Genomic DNA, 17,527 nt, shown 5'->3' with positions numbered 1-17,527 from the left:
GGATCATTTGATAGTTCACCAGCACTGGTGAGAAAGAATTTCCTCATATTGTTGGTGAACCATGAACAAAAGGCCATCTGGTTGCCAGCTAGGGCTGCAAGACACTTCATCCTTCCAGCCATGACTCTAGAATTGCCTCATGCTTGTAATTAAAGTTTGAAGGCTACATGGGGCCCAATCCCCTCTCAGTAGCCTTGATTGCTTATGAGCACTGGCGAGAAAGAATTTCCTCTTATCATTGGTGAATGCCAAACAAAAGGGGGTTGCCAGCTCAGGCTGAAAATCACAAACTTCAAAAGAGCCTGTCATAGCCTGGAGTAATTAATGCTAGGAGCCACTACCAGGCTGCAGCCCAGCAGCTGAGAAACACTGTTCTAGTCAAACGAGTTCATCAAAAAAATAATGGCAATATCAGATGAGGATATGCCGGACATCATGATATGTTAACATCCCTGCTGAACAGAATTAAGATGCTTTAGAAAAAAAAAAATATTTCCTCCCGTTTGTCAAGATGATGAAATCATAGCTAAGCTCCGATTTTACATACAACAAATAATAGTTATCACCTATTGTGTGAAATACTATCCATTTATTTGATGAACTAATGACATAAAATAAACATGCATTATTACAAAGAAACTTTACCTATGCAGTTCCTGGGCCCAGCACTGAATGGAATATAGACATATGGATGACGACCTTGTACCCTTTCTGACAGGAAATTGTCAGGATTAAATTCTTCTGGATTGGGAAAGTATTTAGCATTTCGATGTGTAGAGTAGGTATTGATGGCTAGTTGGGTGCCAGCAGGAATTTTGTAGCCATCTGAAATGAATGTATGGAAAGAGTGAAACTAAAAACCTCGCTATAAACAAAAACACATTATGACAAATATTTGAGGCAACATATGAATAGTTACATACATACGGTGATGCAGACTTAAATTTTAAAATTAGTGCCTTGCATGCAGGGATGGTGCCAGAAGGGGGTAGGGGGTAAATGTCCTACACCAAAAGCCCCCTCCTCCATTAAAAATGAAAAAAGAAAAATCCACAGCCCTAAACGTCAGGTTCAACAACCACCACTCCTTCACCTAAAACCTGGATTTCACAAATACTTCAATGTAATGATCATTCATCCTTTGCCCCAGTCTACCAGCACAGTACAAAAATATCAGGAGAAGGTTTACATATCAGTCATCAAAAACTATGCAGAAAAATTGATTGTAAGCTTATTAGAGTAAATTACCTCTCCACATAACTACCAAATGGAAATCAGGATACCCCTCTTCTTTAATAGGGCTACTCATTAACTTTCTGTTGTGTATTTGGAACACACGCAGATCGCACTCAAGGTGTCGAATAGATTATCAATGATAAGCACTCATAATTCAACAATATTTAATTGATCACAAAATTCCATTCAACAAACTATAATGAACTCCATTTATACAAGACCAAAACACAATCTGTTTTTACCTACATTTTGACAACTTCAAAGGTCTTATAAACCATACAGACTATTTACGCAATAAGCGTCACACATACGACACTTTCCAACCCAAATCCCAAGCTGACCAACTTCTGTCTCCACCTCTCCTCATTCGCATCCTGCCCTTCAGAATTTCCTCCCCTCCCCCAACCAACAGGTTTCCCAACAAGAATCCTGTAAACTCTTCATTCCTCTCCCATTCGTGACACATGGCCTGCCTACCTAAGTCTTTGTGATTTAATTAATTTCGACAAGTCTGGTCATTGGGATTTGAATATTGTTACTTATAATCACTAGAGCCATGCATATTTCGTTTTTGACGAAAACACGAAATGTGAAATATCACATTGTAATGTTAATTTTTCATATTTCTGAAAGGTGTGAAGTGCATTTTCCTATCCTGCTTTGTTATAAAATAATGCGAAATGAACTGCAAAATGCGAAATAAACACGAAATTTAAAGTTTATTTACCAACATGATACTTTCTAAAGTCACAATTATCCTGTGAGTTTGCAATCCACAGAGAATTGGTTATGTCTGCTGTAAATATTTTAGAAACAAAAATAGACCCCTTTGTACAGGAATAAACTTAATACTCTGGTAACAAAATAAATGTGATATTAGAAGGGATAAGTTTATTTTGTGTAGTAAGTGCAGTTTTTAAATCAAATTTAGGATGATATTCACACTTTTAAAACCAAAATGTCATTTTATATACAGCTTTTCACAGCTATAACAGCAAAATTTTATTTTATTTACTGCTTTTGAACCTGAAATTGACTGTTTTTGTACCAAAATTTTGCTTTTTTATTTACCAAAAATATGTGCCTCTAATAATCACTTTTCTGCCACTTTTAGCAAATCGTGATGAGGATGAGTGATAATATGATGGATGGACGCTCAAAAAGAATGACCAGGATTCAAACCTGGAATCCTGGCATCAATGCAGACAAGTCTGATGAGAGAACAACATTTTGCCATGCCAATTTTCATCTTCTCTTGACTTGGTAACCTTGCAGGTTGAACACACTTGTTTCTACAATCTTTTAACTGCAACTGAAGATGCAACCTACAGTTACAGAAATTTATTAAAGATTTCCAGTGTCTGGTGTGTTTTCTTTCCTTCACATTTTTACAAACAAGATTAAATACATGAACAGTCCCTTTTTAAATCATTAAATGAATCGTTATATTTAGACTTGCATTCTACATTGCATGCAAAGTTAAAGATGAGATAATGTAACTTTACATCTCTCAAATATCTAACTACCCATTGGTAACTTACCAAGAAGTATATCTTCTTCAACACTTCTTATGAAGAAAGGAACACTTGGATACAATCTAAGTGCTTCCTTGATGCATCTTTCCATGTATTTCATATTGGAGAGATCATCCATTGAGGGTGTGCGGTCGTCTGTACCAAATATGCTATTGAGTTCTTCCATAACTTTTTCCTATTAGTAGCAAAAGAATAACTTCCTATAAGTTTTACATTTTACTTGCATCAAGAAATAGGTTCAAGGCCAGCCACACACCAGATCTGACACAATGTGATGCAACATGACGGGATACAATCAGTAGCGGCTCGTGGTGAACCAAAGTGGAGGGGCGACAGCTCATAAATTTGCTCTACTTGTAATGTGAGTTTAATTGATTAATTTCGTATATAACAGCCAACATAAGAAATTGATATATTCGTCTTTACCGAATATCATGCTTTGCACGTTTGCACATATTATGATAAATTAATAATTATTTAACAGTAATGCAAAGATTACGAAAGATGGAAGAAGAAATAGAGTTCTAACAGATTTAGTTGTTTGTTTTTTAACTTAACAGAGGGGAAAATTGATAAGCACAATGACGAATATTTACGTGCATTGAACGTGAAAATTTCTAGTAAAAATGTTACACAAAAAACGTTTCCTGTCCAACATGACTAATTGATATATGAAATATGGCAGCAAAGTAAATATCTCACTGGAAAGGTGATATCTGCGTTACCAGAAGCTCAAGCTCTACAGTAAAAACTTCAAACTTACCAGAAATCTTCTTCAGACATGCTTGTTCTAGATTCAAATTCGGTCTAGGCCGGCCTAGGTTTTTATGTTTATTTTATTCATCTAGACTACTGGGAGAAAAACTTCGCACCAACAAGTTCTCCACATAGCTCATGGCAACAAACGCATAACTACAGCACACTACCGAAAAAGCTTCACTTTTCCATGGAAAACGAAGAAACAACAAGCAAAGAGAATCGAGTATTCTCTTTGCAACAAGTGTCAATGCTATTGTCTTCCCATGCAGTCATTTTATTGCCTCGGGGTTGCCAGACAATTTTGCCAAATTTTCAGAAATTCGTAGTACACAGGTTCCTGTAGCGGCTTTTGGTGAGTTTAGATGACTAGTTTCTAATTTATTTAACAGCCGGCTTGAAAAGAAATTGTGAAACTTTGTCGCACTATCAGGGTTTTTTCAAAACGTGCTAATCAAAACATGTAATTAAATCTAATTTTGTGAGTAACACGAAGCTGTAGCCGACTTCCGTGGCTATAAAAAGCCATGGATCCTGGGTTCGAATCCCGGCCTGGACATGGGTGTTCTTTGTGAGTGCCCTTCCATCATTTAATTATCACTTATCCTCATCGTCGTGATTACCGAAAAGTAGCAGAAAGCGACGGTAAATAACAAATATCAAGCACCTGTCTGTACTTTATCAGTTACAGATATTTTCTTTAATCGTTGGAAATTGCATTATTTATTGCTCTATGGAATACAGAATGATTTCTTTCGACGGTTGGTAATTTTCTTTCTTACGTTAACTTCATTGCTTCTGGCAACTCTTCATTGTTTACCGTTCTCCGGAGAGAGGGCCAGTTTCGCCTAGGGGGTTGGTTTCGGACGACAAACCCTCCGTCCTCCCAGCCCATTCCCAGCCACAGATCCCGCGCGTGTTATTCCGCCAGTTCCCTCGCCTCTTACCCCTCGCGGCAGCGCCTGAAATTGCTCTACGTCTCCTAAGGTGGGAGGACGCCGCCCTGCCAGATTTCTCTCGAAGTTCCGTATTCCCCCGCACGATGGCGTGCAAACTTCGCAATTGTCGCAGAAGAATTAATACAGAACCGACTAACCAACGATCTATAAGCAACAGAATATTTGTAATTCAGACAATGTAAAAGATAATATATAAATGTTAAAGTAATGTTTGTTCACTTGTGATTACACACGGCAGTGCGGCGTCCGTATCGTCCTTATGAGCGGCCGCCCCTGGATACAATGCAACACTATGGGTCATTTTGTTTATTAGCTAAAACCTGAGGTCTGCCTTTTAAAATCTGGGAAGCTGGTAAAGATGCATTACGACTGTTCACAGAAAAATTAATGTATCAATGTCTATAATGTATATGTAGAATTAATGCATCATTTTGTGTGTTTTGAGTTGAATCTATGTATGTATATACTGCTACTGCCCTGCATACAGTGATGTTTATTGTGGAGGCCACACAGACTATTCAAATAGGATTTTCTCTTGCCCCGTTTCCAGTCTGTAATTAGAGGCCTGTGGCTGAAAAGGTCCAAAATCCACAGTTGCCAGATCTATTGAACCAGTAGCCAAATTCAAAAAGTAACTAACAAATCACCTGTTGTACCATTGCTTTTACTCAGTGAGTGAATTTATGAACTCCTAATCCATCTACTCACTTGTGGGTTGATGGATTGGAGGTCCACGAATTCATTCACAAGAGCCCAATTGAAAATGTAATCAATAGTTCCAACAGACCCACAATAGGCTGGATGCCATTTCACGTGTCATATCTGTTTGTCAGTTGAGTGCAACTTTTAGTATCATTTTGTGATGTACAGGTCTTACCTTTGTAATGTTTCTCATAAATCTAATCTAATGGACTTGCACATGGCCAGATTGTTTCGCTCCACATTAGACCAAATTTCATGGACCTTCGTTCCTTTGAAGCAAACCATTGCAAGGTGAATTGAGTCAAATGTTTCGCCTGGTGTGCTTTCTGGCTTCAGATACTGGAACTCCCTACTTCTAGTTTTCAAGCAGCTCCCCAATTTTTTACACGGCTCTCGTTCAACACCGAAATCAAAGCCAGGACAACTCATATGGGAGCCCTTGATGTGCTATATTGTATGTCTTCAGTTGATACATTCATTTATAATTTTTAGCACCTCCCTTTGCTTAACTTACATGTTTTTATCATGATTTAATTCTCATTCTGAAGATTATGTCACCTGCTTCAAGTCAAAATAATTTTAAGTATTTTAAGTTTTTCAAACTATTAGAAGAACTATTATGTATTTTGGTAATTTCTTAGTTAATTTCTGGGATATTTATCTGGTTTCACTGATCATTGGGGTGGACCTCATTTTACAACTTTTGAATTTCTTTCCAGGATACCACTTCAACCGAATGTCCAGCAAATAAACCTTATAAAATATCAATTCAGTCTGATAATGGAAATGAAGAGGAAGAAGCATTTAATGTCCAGAAAAATTCCCTAAAAGCTAAATTTTGAACAGTTGTCATACCACTACTTGGAATGCAAAATCTCAAAAATGCCCAACCCTCCCCTCAGCTGGTGCTTTATCCTTCCCCAGCACAACCACCCAACCTCACATTTGCACAATCTTAGTTCCTCACCTTCATCTCCATAACAAATGATGCTAAGCAGATAATCCTTTTTAGTCCTGATCATTCGATAGGCTACAAAAAGCATTTGGTGCCCCTGAGACAGTGCTCTGGGCAGTCGGCCAGCCCTTAAGCTGTCCCTATATGTAACTGCAATGGGTTTTTGCCTTATTAAAAGGAAATATGTATTTACAACTGTGAAATTACAAGCTGTTTATAGAAAGATTGGATCAGTAAATATATTGATATATATGCACATATGAGCCAAAATTATAAGAGTGCCAATTAATTTGCCTCATCCCTAATGTAAAGTTTATGTAGATTTTTACATGAATGCTATTCCTAGCGATAGTATATACTCACCTGAATCTCATTATTAGTTCCCAAGAGGAACAGTGCCCATGAAATTGCTGTTGATACTGTGTCATGGCCCTGAAAGTAAATATAAATATATTGCACCAAACCACAAAAGTAACTAAAATATAAATTTACTTCTAAACTTTTTACTAAAATGCACAATGTAAAAATGAGGAAAGGAAATTATATTTTATGAAGGAGAAAAACAAGCTAATGCACAACTTTCATCATATTAACTGATGAAAAGAGTCTCTTGGGCTATCGACCAGGTGAGTTGTGGAAAAGATTGCAAGCTTTCGAGAGCTAACGTCACTCTCATCTTCAGGGTAGAAGTGCAGTGCTGAGCCTCAATCTGGTTTATGTGTTTGGAGTTAGAGGTTCCCAGTGAAAATGGTGCAGAAAAGCAGAACCTGAATCTGAATCGTGATACGGGGCTTGAACTGGACCCAGCTTCGCTAGCGATAGTCGAGCAGAGGTGCGGATGCAGCAGACACAGCTCCCGATTGGTCCACCATCTTCACTTGGAATATCATTTCCAGATACATATAGACAGGTTTGATGCTCAGCACTGCACTTCTGCCCCGAAGATGAGTGACGTTAGCTCTCAAAAGCTTGGAAACTTTCAGAATTGGCCTGGTCGATAGCCTGAGAGAATTTATTCATCATTCGTCACCAGAAAAGCCTCATGACTTACTTCATATTAATTAATAAATAAAAAAATATATCATTTCAAGATGACTAAAATAAGTTGTAATACGACAAGATAATGTCTTGTATCCAGTATATTCTGTCTTTTAGGGCGTCATTCTTTGAATTGCTGTAGTGTCATTATAAATGGAGCTGGAAGGGTGTAGGCATGCCAAGTTGTTTTCATAATCAAGAATCTCTAAAAGTACTGGATTCAATGTGGTATTGGCCTACCCACTTTCCAGGTTTAGTTATGATCTCTGGTATAAAAGGTACACATACATTGTGTGCACTGGTCCGTACCACACAGCACCCAGAAGTTCTAAAGATTTCTTGCCAAACAAAGGCTCTGTCCAGAAGGTCCATAAAGCAGGCTCAAAGCATGGTCTTGTCAGAAGTGACATCACCTAGTGCAGTTCGAAAGTGCCAATTAAACGAGCAATCAAGACCATAGCACGAAGCTTGTATTGTTAGGCTTGAATACTGGACGTCGTAGTCAAGTCACGGAAGTCGTAAGTCAACCAGATGTTGGTTGAAGTTATTCTAATGTGTGGAAATGCAAGTATAATAACATTTGAAAATGCTAAGTGATTTCTATGGTGAAAAACAAGTGTTTCTAATTCAGGAAAAGCAATGACTTAGTTCTATCTACTAATCGTATTTGACGCTGCAGACAAAGTGGACTTTCAGAGACTTTCACTTCCAGTTCAAGGTTTCAAGGCTGAACTGAGAGACAGTTTTCAGAGGATTTTCGCTTCAAGCACAGTCTTGCACCTTTTGGACACCACCAAAGTAAAACATAGCACCCTTCCCATGGAAACTACTACAACTTGAAGAAAGATGTAGCTCAACAGACAACACAATATCAACAAAACTGAACCATCGCATCCATAGGTGAAGAAGCTTGGTGAGGGTAAGATGAGCAATTATCCCCTTCCAAAAAAAAAATTCAGGTCTATTAAAATTACAAGTTGATGGTATTTCCATTATCCTCCAGGGACATAAAGAGTCAAGTAATAAAGAATATATTTTTATGTTTGTGCAAATGTAACAGTTTTTTTAACAAAATAGCCCTGGGTACTATTTTTATGGGATTGAAAACTTCAATTCTGCCCCCACCCCAGCTTCCCCTGAAAGTTAGGCTCCAAGTTGCACCCATGATTGTCACCAATTGTGAACTCTACAATGAACCAATACCACCTGTGTTTAGACACCTTCAGACAATAATAGCAATGATAATACAAAATTAATAGATGGTCGAGACATAAATGGCATGAGAGCAAAGGGGGGGCTCTCTTCTACAAGTATGTGTTAAACAGTATTTTACTTGCAGCACAATAAAAAAGGAGAATGTTTAACAAGTAAGTCATATTAAGTAGACTATCTTATGTGCATGCATACAAATTTTAAAATATATTCACTTGCTATTCCATTTCTGTACTTCAAGTTACTTAAAGTGAATATTAAACAAAAAAGGCTCATAGTTCATCCAAAGATGGTATTCTGCACATTTGAGATATTAACTGTATATCATCTAAGCAATAGTCTCCATGCTGGAGTTGTTAGCATAGCACACTACCATGCTAGGGGTCTGAGGTTCGAATCCCTGTTTGGCATAGGTGTCCGTTACGAGTGTCCATCATTTTCATCTATCATCACTCAACTTCATGATTAGCCAAAAGTTGCAGAAAAGAAGTAAAATAAACCAAATCAATCAATTTTAACTGCAGTCAATACCTTTCCTAAAAATATCCCAAATATTTTCTTCAGTAACTATCTAAATACCTCAAACATGAATGTATCAACTTCTTCCTGAATTTCTTTATCAGTAAGAACTGTTCCATCCTCTGAAGCTTCTATCAGAAGATCCAAAAAAGCCAGCCTCCTCTGTACTGAAAAAAAATTTCAAAGGTCACAATAAAGAAACATTCATATGCAAATACTCTAACTAAATATGTAGTAAAATTAATATTAGCATTTGCATTGTTCCTATTCTTCACTAGCAAAATATGTTGAAGGGATTTGTGTTTATTTTTTCCTAATTAGGGTTAAAAATTATAGATACTAGAGTTTAGATTGCAATTAAAAATTAACCAGTACCTACAAAAATATGAGTTACATCAACATTTAGCTTATTCAATTCAGAGATAATCTATGCTAACCAATTTTTTTCGAGTATGCCTTATATTTTTTATTGTCATGATAACAAAAAGGGGTCGGTTTTTTCGAGTTTTGCAAACGATTGCTTTTTTTTAAATTATATAAATCAAAAACTGGTTGTCCGATCGTGATGAAATTTTGGTGCAGGCAGAAAGGTTTTAAACATAAATCTTAATTTTCAGATTTTTAAAATTTGTCAAAGAAGCATTATCATCAATTTTGCAAAACAACTTTTTCTTAGTATTGGGTAGACCTACAAATACAACATTGGTCTTGTTTTTGTTTCTTTGCATCTGTTTTCAAAATTCATTATCGGTGTCAATTCACATTGAGAAACATATTATACAGATTTTTTATTCAGTGGAGTAAAGATGTATGTGGAACATGGCAACACGGCACACAGCAATGTATGAACCGTGAAAACTGCCAGGCTGGCACTGAGAGTCTGTGCTTGTGGTGTTGCAATGTTTCGCGTACAGCTTTCTCTGCTGAATAAAAATCTGTATAATATTGGTTTCGCAATGTAAGTTGACGCTCATAATGGATTTTGAAAACAGGTGCAAAGAGCTTCAAAACAAGACCAATGTTATATTTGTAGGACTACCCAATACTAAGAAAAAGTTGCTTTGCAAAATTGATAATGGTTTTTTGACAAATTTTAAACATCTCAAAATTAAGATTTTTTTAAAACCTTTCTGCCTGCATCATACTAAAATGTCATCACAATCGGACTACCCATTTTTTATTTATAGAATTTCAAATTAAAACTCCCAAAAAACCGGCCCTTTTTTGTTCACGCGACGATAAAAAATATAAGGCATACTCGAAAAAAAAATTGGTTAGCATAGATTATAGAAGAATTGAATAAGTTAAATGTTGATGTAACTCTTATTTTTGTAGGTCTACTGGTTAATTTTTAATTGCAGTCTAAACTCCGACAGTAGTACTCCTAATTAGGAAACAGAAAGTATGACTTTTTATTAAATAATTTTAGTGATTTTATAGATAAGCGAAATGAATATATGATGTTAATGAATGCTTCAATCTAGTTAAAATGAAGTCTTCCTTCAATATTTTCATGTCCTTGAACAATAATATCACAAACATATGTTTAATTCCTTGTAAATATAATTAAACTCCCAGAATTCAATGAGTTATTGATCAGTAGACCAACTATACTAGCAGATTCAAATCAAATGTTAGCATAAAGTTCACAGATCACTTCAATAATATTTTGTTGGAAAGAAAAACTTACTATTCTTTTGTTCTGAATCCCTTTCAAATTTAATTTTCTTCAAATATTCTTTCCTTTGCTGGATAACCTGCCAAAAGAAACAGTCATTACATATTTCTTCTAGAAACAAATTATAGATGTATTAAGGCTGTACTAAGGCAATTTTGTGGTAATTTTTCGATAACAGATGGCAGCACCATTTGCCATGGCAACCGAGGGCCATGTTGCCAGATCTCCACGTAATCAAGGTAGATACATACAGGTTGGTGGATTACGGTACTCGATGCGAGATGATGCCATATTGGTTAGAGGTGAGTTAGTGGATTAAAAAAAGAAATAGTAGTAAATCAGGGAAATTTATAATCATGAGATTTTTAGTTATATGTTCTTATTGGAGAAATAAGCAATGTATCATCAGTGGAAGGTAGTAATAGTCGAAATATTAATATAAAGTATTTATTGTAATATTTAGAACACAAAACGGGCCAAGTGAGGACAGTAATTGAAATAATGGAAAATATTTTGTGAATTTGTTTGAAGCAAATGCTGCATTGACTGTACACTTCATTTTGTATGACAGTACTTTCTACCTTTGGTCGGAGATTTTATACTCTGTCCCGATTCTGCTTCAGAAAGGTTGCACATAGAGGCAGAGAAAGTGAGGGGAGGAATCGAGTGTGCAGAGCGAAGAAGTACAGGATGCTGCAAAAGCTGATAACTACAGCCACTTTCCCCTGTTCCACGCAATCTTATTTTCGTTTGCTTGCTCCAGCGAAGTTCTTTTCTTGTGTATGGAGTGACCGTTCAAAATGTTCTTGGGTAGAATGCAACACAACAAAAAGCACAGTGCTTTCATTGTTGAAACGTTATTGCAAGGCATTATTTTCCACACCCTGTATTAGTAAAATGAAGTTAAAGATAAAACAGATTTTCAACTTTTTCAATTATAAACATTGCTGAAAAATGCTTAAGATTAGTAATGTTATTTTTTTCCACAAGGCTGTAAGTTTCAGTTTCTCAATGTATTTTTCTTGCAGAATTCCAATTTATACAAAAAGTGTTCCATTTTCTCAGGATGATGATAAGACGAATGGAATAATCTTTTAGTTTATAATATTTTCGGGTATAATAAAATCTGCAAAAGTCCTTATTCGCAATATTGGAAGAAAACTGAAGATGGAAATTAATGCTCAAATTACTATACAATAAGAAAATTATTTATTTGAGAACCTTGGATTGATGTTTTAATTCCGTTTATGCACAGATAGGCTAATCAGGACTGGACCTACAATTTAAAGTGGGATCCGAACCACTGTGCAATGTGCCTCCACCACGTATCAAACCCCTTGAGTACAAGGCGACGACGTTACCACTATGCACTACTACGTTTTCACACATTTGTTTATCACCTTTCTTGAATATGGGGCAAATTATACTCTCTTTCCAGTCATCTGACATATGTTCTAGGCTCCAGACCTTGCACAGGAGTAAGTGTAGGGATTCTAAGAGCTTCTTCACTCCATATTTCAACTGGTATCCTGTCTTTCCCTGGTGCTTTGTTATTTTCTAGATTTTGAATAGCGTTTCAAATTTCTGCTAGTGTGGTGGCTCTTCTGGTTCTTCTGACTCTTCTTCCCTCCTTGGTCTCATTTCTTGGTCCTTATTTTAGGGTTCTGTGTTGTTCAGTAACTGTTCAAAATTTCAGCCCATTTATTTAATATTTGCCTTTCATTCCCCAGTAGTTTTCCCTCTTTATCTTTGCAGATGTTTGTTCTTGGTTTAAATCCTTCCCTTATATTCTTTATTTCCTTGTATGCCATGTATGTATTTCTTTGTTTAAAGTCTTGATTGATTTTATTTATTTTCTCTGTTACATGTTTTCTTTTCTTCTTACGACATATGTTATACACTCTTTTTCCTAGCTCTTCCAGTTTTTGTTTCTTTGCTCTTGTTGGTCTATTTAGATATGATTAATATACTGTATCTCTTGGATGGCCCTCTTGCATTCTTCATCAAACCATTCCTTCCCTTTGTTGTGCTGCATTGGTCCTAACACCATCTTTGCTGTTTCCTCAATATTTGATTTCATCTTCTCCCATATTTCTTCCACTTCTGCTTCTTCTGTTACTCGCTTGTTGGTTGTGCCTACTTGTTCTAGTTTGTGCGCTAATTCTTTCTTAAACCTCTCACTATGTATCTTTTCTGTCAGTTTCTTAATATCGTACATCTGATTCTTTTCTGTTTTGTTTCTTTGTGATTTTGTTATTTGTCCTCTGGGACTAGGTAATGGTCTGTTCCGCAACTGGCCCCTCTTTATGATCATACATTTATAATGCTTGTTGCTCTCCTTTGATCTATCAAAACATGGTCTATTTGATTGTTGGTTCCTCCATCAGGTGATCTCCATGTATATTTATGTATTTGTTTTTGGGGAATATTGTGGATGCTATTATTATATTTTTACTAATTGCCAGGTCAATGAGCCTATGACCATTATCGTTCAAATTTCCATGTAAGCTGTGCCTTCCAATTGTTTCTTTATAGATTTCTTCTTTACCTATCTGTGCATTCAGGTCCCCCATTATAATCTTCGCATCGCTGGATGGCACACTGTCTATTGTCTTTTCTAGTTTATCATAGAAGTCATCTTTTATTAATTGTTCTTTTGCTTCTGTAGGTGCATAGACATTTATGATGGTTACATTAAAGAATTTAGTTCTCATTCTTATTTTACATATTCTCTCATTTATAGGCTTAAAATCAATTATGTTCTCTTTCATTCTTCTCTACTATGAAGGCCACCCCTGCTTCTCTATTTCCTTTCTTTTTGCCACTACTGTATATAACATGTGTCTTTGTTTCCCATATATCATTATCTGTCCACCTTGTTTCCTGTAGGGCAGCCATCTGTATGTTATATTTAATCAGTTGGTCCATGACTATTTTCAGGGCCCCTGGTTTTGAGAAGTGTTCTGATGTTCCATGTACACATCTCAATGTCCACATCCTCTTGCCTTGGTCATCTTAGTTTATGTCCATCCTTGCGAGGCTCTGATTGTGGTTTTGTAACTCTTGGAATTTTTCAGGGCTGAGTCATTGGCACAGCACCCAACCCCCAACCTGGGGGACCAGGATTTTCTTTCAGGGTTTACTCCCTTAGCCTTTGATGTTCCCCTTCTGCACAAGGCAGTGGTTTCCCTCTTCTCCCAAGAGAGTGGGTTGCCTCTTCCGCCATCTCTGCCATTCCGAAGGTCTCCTTCTCCACCACAGATGATGTTGAGGTCTTCACCGTATCCCTGGCAAAGTGCCCTTACAAGGTGCTACCATTCAGAGCCAGATGGACCAAGGTTTTTTTTAATGAGGTATTACTCCTCTAGGTTCTTCCGCCTCCTCAGCTGTTGAGATGACAATCCATCTTCTTCAACCTTTGGAGCTGTTGACCATTAGGTTGCTTCTTAGTCTGGCTCTTTACCCGCTAGACTGCCCAGCATGGGAGACACTGCCAGTAGTTATGCTACCGCCGGTATAGCCTAGTGGATCATCAGAGCACGCAAGCCCCACCACCAACTACAAGGTCCTGCAACCACTAGGTAGAGCTATTTAATGATCTGGCCTATTCAAATCTATGAAAGCATCCATATAGCACACAAATATTCAGAAGACATCTTATGGATATCTTCAGGATATTAGTGTCGAAATTCTGGATATCCAGATCAGGACATCCTCTGGATATCCAGGTTGGGATATCCCATAGACATCCTATGGATATCCAGAACTGGATATCTTATGGACATCTAATGGATATCCACAATATCCATGGATCTGATATGGACATTTGTGAATATCCTATGGATATTCCTTGGAGATTTGTGCTGTATGGGCACCCACACACTGTCACTGCACCAAGGATCTCCTCAACAACTCATAAATAAACAGATATCTGTATAGACAGACAACTGTCTCTGTACCATAAATTTCTATCATTACCAGTAGTATTTTTACACATACCTCTTGTGTAAAACCATGAATTATCTTCAAACACTTCTTTTGTAGTCTTCCTGTTGGTGATAGTTTAAAAATATATTCTGGATATAACCACGGGGAGAGAGCACGGCGGTACAAAATGTCATGCATCCTGTAAGAATAAAACGGACTGAAAAACATGTATGCAAGAGATAAAGATCTTGAGAGTTCTAAAAAAATTTAATGTTCTAAATGATATGCAACATTATAGAGATATACTAAAAATACTTGAATACCAATAAGCAATGTTACACTGACGTAATATAAAGTAGCAAACGTGAAGAACTTTCACAATCTATTCACACTCTTAAGTAAATGTACAATGTAATCGAGACTGATTAAATTTACATTGGAAAACAAAACTCAGTATTTTAAAAATTAATATACCAAAAGAAATTACATGAATGTCTTTGTATTAATAAGTGTAAAATGCCAGAATAGTACATTGAAAAACAACTATTCTTAAAGATATGGAATTTGTAACATTAATCACAATTTTACCAACAAATTTATAAGCTACAATTGGTCAATTCTGATAGTGCACAAATTAATCAGCTTTATCTCAATTATAATAAGCAAAGTAAAAATATATAATATCTATTGAAACAATGATGGAATAAGTATTGGGAGTCATTTCAAATTTAATATCTTGATTTTGATTTTACTCTATAGTAAAATGAAGTGTCTTGCAGGCATTCAAAATAGTTATACATGTTAGCACCACACACACAAATATGACATTTACTTACACTTGGATTGCATCAATATACTTCGAGGTTGAATTTCTCTGTGCATTAATTTTTGTGCCCATTGCTGTCTCTGCAATGAAAAAAAATCAATTTAAATATTTCACTTATATAGAACATGTAAGCAAGTTTTCGTGGTTAATTATGTAACTTCTATAATTGTTTTTATTAGTATTTTTTTTATAAAGAATGATCGAACTAGAAAATTCATGCATTAAATTACAGTGTGTCAAGCACAATATTTCAAATTCATTAATTGTTCTTTAACAGTAACAAGAAAAATGGTCACAATTACCACATATAACATCCAGTGAGTGAAGTGAAATATACCACAGAATGTCAATCTTTGGTGAGCCAAGTTGTTCCTGTAGTTTACTAATCAGTATGTGGCTGTTCTCATGAAATATGGGAACAAATAGTTCCAAAATTTTGAAATGAAAAGTTGGTGTAAGAAGCTTTCTGTGTTTGTGCCATTTGGATCCTATGAAAAGAAAAAAAAATATCAGTATTTCATTGTAACACAAGAACATAATTCATGTTTTTATTAAGAACTACGTTTTCTTTCTTGGCAACCATCCAGTATCTTTCATAGTGCCTTCAGATAAAATAATTCATATTTTTAAAATGTATTAAGCTTTCTGTATGCCATTCATTCCAGCTTTCCCATCTCTTCATTATCAGTACTTCTAGCTATTTGTAACCAAATTTCACTGGCATACACAGAGGGGGAGCTGATGGGGTTACAGCCCCTCCCAAAATTTTAAGAAATTAAAAATTTTCAAATGTAATTAAAAACTAAAAAGGGGGAAAACATCCCTTAAAATGACTCCCGATTACCATTTTTGTCTTCGAGTGTAATTTTAATAGAGTGAAATGCTCCAAAAATACGAAATATTTTATTGTGTATCCCACACCTCCTAGAAAACTATCCACCTTTACAATTCAAGCCCCTCCTGAAAAAAAAATCCTGCATACACCAGTGCCTAATGTTATCTTTTCTTGACTAAACACATTCTAAAACCATCTACAATTCTACTTATGAGCCTCCTCCTAGATTTGCAGACAAGTATCATTTTCCTTCACTTCATGTTAAAAAAAATAAGATGGGTTAAAAGTAATTACGAAAAATAATAAAAAGACTAAGAAACACTCAATACCTAATTATTTCAATTTCATGATGTAGCAGACTAAACAAGGAATCACAAGACAAATTATTTCATGTACCTATGCTGCTTTTCTCTTATTTATTGAAAAACTATTTATTAAAAAAGCTCAATCTGCATTGTCAGAAGTTAAAGCATCTTTGAAGCAGGTAGTTTCTTTGTTCTTCATTCTTATGGAAAAAATAGCAACAGGCACAATAAATCATTTCAGACTCAATAATTTGAAATGCATATTTAACAGAATATTTCCAATTGAACACCTGAAGCATATTGTTCACTATTGTCTTAGTTTTTCTGTGTATGTGTGTGTGCGCACATGAATATGAAATATTATATCACATGAAATATGAAATTAACAAACCTCCACTGGTTAGCAGTCCAGTTCCCATCCAATCTTCAAGTCCCATTGAATAATACTTGCTTTTCTGAATATGTTTAGAGCTACCCAGGAGGACCTGAAATGTAAATCATAATATCAAATGTCTTTTGGGAAAAAAAAGCTTCCTTAAATATAGGGTTTTATTAGTTTCAAGAATAACAATCAACATATATATATATTTTTTTTGGGGGGGGGGTTAAAAATATGAGGAATTTTGTGCAAGGGAACTAACATGAAATTATGCAGCAAAGGATTGAGTTGGTAGCCTGTAATTTTGTTATGTAATATTTAAAGTGAATATTTGCATAATGTGCAACTATTAGTACCTTTGTCCAATCTCTTGGCACTTCTCTGTCACAGTGTGGCAAGAGAGAGAAGTGCCAAGAGATTGGACAAAAGGACTAATAGTTCCCATATTCAAGAAGGGTGACAGAAAGAAATGTAAAAACTACAGAGGAATAACACTTATGTGCCACTCAGCAAAGATGTATGAGAAAATATTAGAGAAGAATAAGGGAAGGAACAGAGCTGAACATGAGAGAGGAACAGTATGGATTTAGAAGAGGCAGATCAAAAGTAGATCTGATATTCACCATAAGGCAAATGCAAGAAAAGCACTACGAATATGGAAATGA

General features: G+C 35.9%; 1 protein-coding gene across 2 annotated transcripts in view; it reads right to left on the bottom strand.

Moving 5' to 3' along the window:
- The window catches only part of LOC145997044 (cytochrome P450 4C1-like), a 44,050-nt gene that overhangs the window by 15,727 nt on the left and 10,796 nt on the right, over positions 1-17,527 (bottom strand). For both annotated transcript variants that reach the window (XM_083133667.1, XM_083133675.1), the window contains exons 3-11: positions 16,875-16,968; positions 15,646-15,831; positions 15,354-15,423; positions 14,590-14,716; positions 10,603-10,669; positions 8,973-9,079; positions 6,507-6,575; positions 2,778-2,946; positions 646-825 (exon numbers count right to left, since the gene is read on the bottom strand). In XM_083133667.1, coding sequence (XP_082989793.1) covers positions 646-825; positions 2,778-2,946; positions 6,507-6,575; positions 8,973-9,079; positions 10,603-10,669; positions 14,590-14,716; positions 15,354-15,423; positions 15,646-15,831; positions 16,875-16,968 — 1,069 coding nt within the window. The remainder of the gene's footprint in view (positions 1-645; positions 826-2,777; positions 2,947-6,506; positions 6,576-8,972; positions 9,080-10,602; positions 10,670-14,589; positions 14,717-15,353; positions 15,424-15,645; positions 15,832-16,874; positions 16,969-17,527) is intronic.

The sequence above is a fragment of the Lepisma saccharinum genome, chromosome 1 (assembly GCF_977018435.1).
Source record: "Lepisma saccharinum chromosome 1, izLepSacc3.1, whole genome shotgun sequence".
NCBI classification, from domain to species: domain Eukaryota; kingdom Metazoa; phylum Arthropoda; class Insecta; order Zygentoma; family Lepismatidae; genus Lepisma; species Lepisma saccharinum.
This window is presented reverse-complemented; position numbering and strand designations above follow the sequence as displayed.